General features: G+C 40.7%; 1 protein-coding gene across 3 annotated transcripts in view; it reads left to right on the top strand.

Moving 5' to 3' along the window:
* The window catches only part of Gabat (4-aminobutyrate aminotransferase), a 6,623-nt gene extending 4,710 nt beyond the window's left edge, over positions 1 to 1,913 (top strand). For all 3 annotated transcript variants that reach the window (XM_022842129.2, XM_022842130.2, XM_022842128.2), the window contains exons 7-9: positions 571 to 758; positions 982 to 1,141; positions 1,387 to 1,913. In XM_022842129.2, the coding sequence (XP_022697864.1) occupies positions 571 to 758; positions 982 to 1,141; positions 1,387 to 1,577 (539 nt within the window). In that variant the 3' untranslated portion in view covers positions 1,578 to 1,913. The remainder of the gene's footprint in view (positions 1 to 570; positions 759 to 981; positions 1,142 to 1,386) is intronic.
* Positions 1,914 to 6,000: the final 4,087 nt, after the last annotated feature.

Below are 6,000 nucleotides of genomic sequence, written 5' to 3'. Positions count from 1 at the left end.
GTATGGAAATAATATCATTATCAATAAACTCAAGTCCTCTTCCTTTCGTTCATCCATGGCTTAACTTGTCTGATATCGTGCGCAGATAGCAGGGCAAATAGGCATAGATACGTAAGCTATAACAATTATTAAGCATCAGCCTTAGACACTGCTATAATAGCAGCAATAGTACTTGAAGTTAATTGGACATACTGCAAACTAGGTTTGGAAAGCATTTCTTAATATCATTATTTTTTCGGGAATTAAGCCTGCTTTCAAGTTCTGGTCAAGTTCATGACTTCGATTGGCTAGATGTCTTACTCGCGCGTATTCGCAGTTTTATGCGTTCTTGCTGAACATGTACAAATTTTACTTCCATGCCTTTCTTCCATCGCTTCTGTTTTAGTAACCCGGTCGTATATTATATTATATTATTTATATCCGCAAGAGGCCGTGTTGAAGGTAACAAGCAGTCGTGGGCTAAATGCGATTTTTTCTACAAAGTTAACAAGCATTCCGCTATATAAAACGCAGCCCAACTTATCTAAGTGTTGAAACTCAATACAATCTTGATTGGATTAACACTTTTAGGTGTTTCATTCATCTGTGATGAGGTGCAAACAGGTTGTGGCCCAACAGGTAAATTTTGGGCTCACGAATACTGGGGGCTGAGGAATCCACCCGACATCGTTTGCTTCTCAAAGAAGATGCTCAGCGGAGGTTACTTCCACAAGCATGAGTTCCGCCCCAAGGAAGCCTACAGGATTTTCAATACTTGGGTAAGCTTTATGAACGAGGCAGCCTGTTTTTTAGTGGTAGCCTTTAAATATCAACATAAAGATTGAAACTCAGTACGCTTTACGGGTTCACAATGTCTGTTAGATGGCATACCTATAACTGAAGGACAGTCCAAGTCACATCTAGATTTTTGTTATGTATCATCAAAGAAGCCATTGCATTAAATTTCACATGCTTCACTTTCTTTTTTTAAAATTTTTCTAGGTAGGTGATCCAACGAAGCTTCTTCTACTTGATGAGGTGATCAAAATTATAAAGCAGGAGTCATTACTGGAGAACATACGCAAAACCGGCGACTTCATGATTCAGAACATGGCTGACCTTAGCAAGAAATACCCTGTCCTTCATAATGTTCGAGGTAGAGGTATGTTTATTAAACTATTATTTTCAGATAATTTTTTTTTCATATTCCTGCTTGTAGAGATACGAATTTGTCGTTCTAGTGCGCCTAAGTATCCACCTGCCGTTAGCCTATTTGCTGCTAATAGACTTACTGATATCACACATAGACTTCTTTCAGTAGAGCGTTCGCGTTTTTCTTGTGCATGTTTTCATGCGATATTGTTACTACGCCAAACAGCTCGTTAAAGTCGGATAACTTGATTTCAGGTACGTTCGGGGCAGCCGATATGCCCACGCCCGAGGCCCGTGATAAACTTGTGAAAGAATTGCACCTGAAAGGCGTCCACTGCGGAGGATCCGGTAATCAGTCTTTACGACTGCGTACTGCCTTAATATTTGAACAGAAACATGCGGAGCTTTTCCTCGACCGACTGGAACAAGCTTTGAAAAAATTCTAATTCATAGGGACGAGCGCACTGGCCACGTCTACTGACAAAATCGTTTCCTTCAATTTAGCGCCAACCTACCCAGTGAAGCCAAGAGTCAGGCTAAGTTAAGAGTTTCGATGTTAGTTCTTCGTACAGCGTCAGACATTGCAAGCTCACATTTGAGAGGCATTTTCGTGTTGTTAAAAGCCATTCCAAAATATTATTTATAAAATTATTTCTAACCACTGTACATGATGGTGAATGATCTCATCATCTCGAGCTATGCTGGCAGAAACAACGATAGCATATTTGTTGTATACGTTATATATAGTAAAAAATAAAGGTATTAGTTCAAATAAGCCTAAATATTACGTTATAATGATGTTTAATGCTTGAGTGTTGCCCTAAAGTTCACGTCAGCCGCACGGGTCGCTACGCATGGTTGTGATCGCGTGGTTCATTGTTCAGGGAGTTCGCAGCACCACGGATTCCATTCTAGCAATCGACTACAAGCTGCAAATCCTCAGTAAAAGAAGAGTGTACAAAAGCGTGCATCAGGCCATCTGTGATGTAGATATACGCGTGTATTCATAGTATGCAAAATCATTACGTCTGTTAAGCATACATACACAGTATGCATTTTAGACAACGCTAACCATCCATATTTTTCTTATAATTATTTAGAGAATAGACTGGGAACGTAACCAATCACGGTTTAACATAGGGCCTCGTTGACGCCCAGAAAATCGAGTGGAAGGTGAGTTACCATGGGCTCCATAGTCATCATAAGCGCACATTATGAACTGCTGCTACTAGCGCAAGACGGCTGATTCGGACTTCCATTGTCAACAAATGTCGAACCATCGAAAAAGGTCGATTAAAACTAGTACACGGAAAACGTTGAAGATACATCTGCACTACAATTTGCCCCACGATTGATTGTCGGCTGACAGATAAGATAGACGGGCGGAAGTAGTACGGAGAATACGCGAGCTGTTTATGTGAGTGCGCAACAAACGGAAGCAATAGAGAATAGAGGGCTGTTGAACGACAAGTTAGCTGGCAAAGGTGGAAGAAAGGGTAGAAGTTTGCTTTTCGAAATCCTGCGCGTTGCAGGGTAGCGGGCCAGACGGGCGAAGATCACTTTTCGACGGCTTGTTGGTACCAATCATCACCACTCCCCGGATGCGGAACGAACTCGGAACCAATTCAAATTCGATTTGCAAACAGACACTCCTCATCGACGATCGTAGATGCGAATGTCTACCACCACCATCGAAATGGGTTAAGGGCAGGTCACAGCGATCGAGACAGGCGAAAAGGCTGAAAGGCGATTGAATTGAAACAGATACGGACTGCCAAAACCGCAGCCGGTGATGTTGCTGCTGATGAGAATGGGGCTTTCGTATGAAAAATACGAACGTATATGAAACGGTATCAGTTGAAACCGTATGCAACGGAAATGAACGATAACCAACAGAGTTGATATTAGCCCTTTGAGTTACAGAAAGAGATAGATCTCGCTACAGGCTCTTATGTTTTGGGATGATATAGATCGTCATATCTTCAGCCTACTTTATTGAGTTTAAGCGCCTTAGCAATAGCGCAACTAATCAAGATGATCCACAAATACAAATAAGACTTGTAGCCAAGCTTACATCTTCCTTGTTTCTGAAAACGTCATTCATATAGGCTCATTTGCCCTAACTATTACTGCTATGAAGATCTTCCTTTCTGAAACATAACGCAATCGTCTTAAATGCAGGTGACATAATTTCCAGAAAATGGAGAAAGGATAGTAGAGTGCAAAAGGAAATATATTTTAGCTATTATAATGAATTCTCATAGACCAAGGCGAACTATAGACTTCAAGTTAATGACGCGAAGATGCATACATAAAACAGAGGTTCAAAGAGATATGTCGATGCCAATTCTTGGTCGCCCACCACTCTAAGCACTGCTGAATTTTCAAGTGTTATGTTGGCTTTCTTAAATCAATTCCGTCTATCTATAAGAAAACACATCTATAAAAAACTGCTGTTTCCTCAAAAATACAAAGATTAAAATATTCTTTCCTATACGAAACGCAGGATCGCCAAAAAAATCGAAGTATATGAACTGTTTGTATAAATTGTTAACAAACAGACATATATGGCAACGATGAGGGCTCGAACGTTGAAGGATTGTGCGATTATTTTTGCGTCGTTTATGGCAGATAGAACGACCTGAAACACCGCCAGCTGCGTGGATTGTGTTATCCATTGGTGAAACTTCATCGACGCAAGGTATTTTTATTAACTGGCTTCTAAGTGTATTAAAGGGTAACATGTTGCCACGTTTCTATTGTTTTTGAGGCCCCTCTACGCCGAAATCAAGTCTCTAAACCAATGGCATAGCCCTGATTTCATTAATGGAATGAAGGACGAAAAAGAAATTACTTCCTTGGGATAAAAAGATCAACGTAATTGAATATGCATCAGAGAATCGAATATAGAAGGATTAACACAAATATCCTAAATGTGTGTCTGTATAACATATTGGCTCAATGATAGGGTTCTACGCTCTGCATTCAGTTCCGAAGCTGTAACTAGCTTGAAGTTGTTTAACAGTCTAATACAAGAAGGCGATTCTCATATTCTTCTCCTTTCGGCTACAAGCTCTTCGTTCCCATTTGCACTATCGACGCATTAACCTAGCGCCCTTCCCGCGCTCGGAACCAATGAATTGGCCATGATGGGTTGGGTTTCGAGATTTGCAGTAGACCGTCAACAATCACAAATGCGTCACATATCCACGTCACCAGCTAAATCTTCATCTTCGAGCGTTCGAGTCCTATGATGTTTCTATGCTTACTACATATGCAATAGAAAATATACAGATGACATGCCTTCGTGGTTTGGGGTTACCAGGATTCCCCGAAGTAATAACCAGGCAAAATCTTAGCCCAAATCGACAGAAGAAATTCTGTAGTACTTTGCTGGAATTGGTTGAATCTAGTTAACCCTACAACTCCGCTAGTGATTGCTATCGGGCGGAAGAAGTCACTACACTTACTTACAGGCATTCCTGAGGGCGCGATTAACTGTATGGCCAACGAATGAGACGCTCCTTTTCGTAACGTTCTATAAGAATCCGAAAATCATATGCTACCTTAACGTGATAGCTCCCGAGCAGGCTGCTATTAATGAAACGGCATAAATAGCGTCGTATCTATCAAAGTTCCTTCGAACAGGAATACCAAACCATTTTTCGTTGACTTTCTCACCAGACCATGTACAGATACAGCATTACGTAATAATTACATCTGCCGAGACATAGATCAAGTTATAGTTGCCTGAGGTTGCTAGCCAATTTACAAAGAAAAATGACCGCACAACGCATATATTAATCAGTACAAATAAACATCCAAATACATCCAAACAAATAATAATTTCCTTTATCTTATCGGCTACGTTAATATGTATGTGGATGCTCTTTTTTTTTGCTAAAGTTAATTGCATATCGATAGGACTGAGTCGTTACGAGATCAAATGAGAAATGAGCGTCAGGCTTGAAGTGGATTCAGTTTTACATTAAATCAGACGCTTAAACGTACCGTATATATCTATATATTCTAAGTCGGTGTAGCTTTTGTGTGCTGCCGAATTAATTGCGAGGACAAATAACACAGCCGAAGTTTTAATGCCAATGGAAAATTACGAAAGTACGAAAAAGTAGGGAAGTTTTACGTCGAATTTTCATAACTCGATGTTTTTCTATTACAAAAGTTGTATAAACTTTACTCATTAGCTGCTTAGTTTTGTTGTGCATATGTATTCCCGTATCAAAGAGATACAATGTACCCACAGTTAGAAGATGCTAATACTGTCGCCGTCTCTTTCCAGCTTTTTTAGCTCTCGCTCTTAGCTTCATAATAACTTTCATGTTGACGCAATGGAAAATGGCCGAACGCCTCGGGCCAAGATAACACACTTTCGTGTTTTCGTGAGAGTGGGTATGGCCGTGTGTCGGTGTGCGTGTGAGTTGTCTATTTCCTGTTACCGTTTAGCAGTCTTCTCTCTCTCTCTCTCTCTCGTTGGTGGTATATGAAAGGAACTCAAAATTGCCCAATATGCCTCACTTCAAGCAACAGGACATTTTAGCATCGCAGGATCCATTCAGTAACCATCGAAGAGTTCTTTCCTTTTCGTTTCATTCAGCAAGTCTCGCCTGAACGCTTGGTTAGATCTGACAGGGTTGCGAGGTCTGAAGGCTCGTGACCTCTTTTTTGTTTCACATGTACCATTTGACGTCTACACCTCGGAAGGGGTTGCTGGAAATTGTCAATGTGTTATTTTGTGGGTTAGCGTCATCATCGCTTGATTGATGAGCCAGGGGTCAAAGATTCAAACGAACACTAAAGGATGACATAACAGTTGGTTTGTTACGTGCTGACAGAGCAGCTAGACAGGAT

This window comes from Varroa jacobsoni, unplaced genomic scaffold (assembly GCF_002532875.2).
Source record: "Varroa jacobsoni isolate VJ856 unplaced genomic scaffold, vjacob_1.0 scaffold_974, whole genome shotgun sequence".
NCBI lineage: Eukaryota > Metazoa > Arthropoda > Arachnida > Mesostigmata > Varroidae > Varroa > Varroa jacobsoni.
This window is presented reverse-complemented; position numbering and strand designations above follow the sequence as displayed.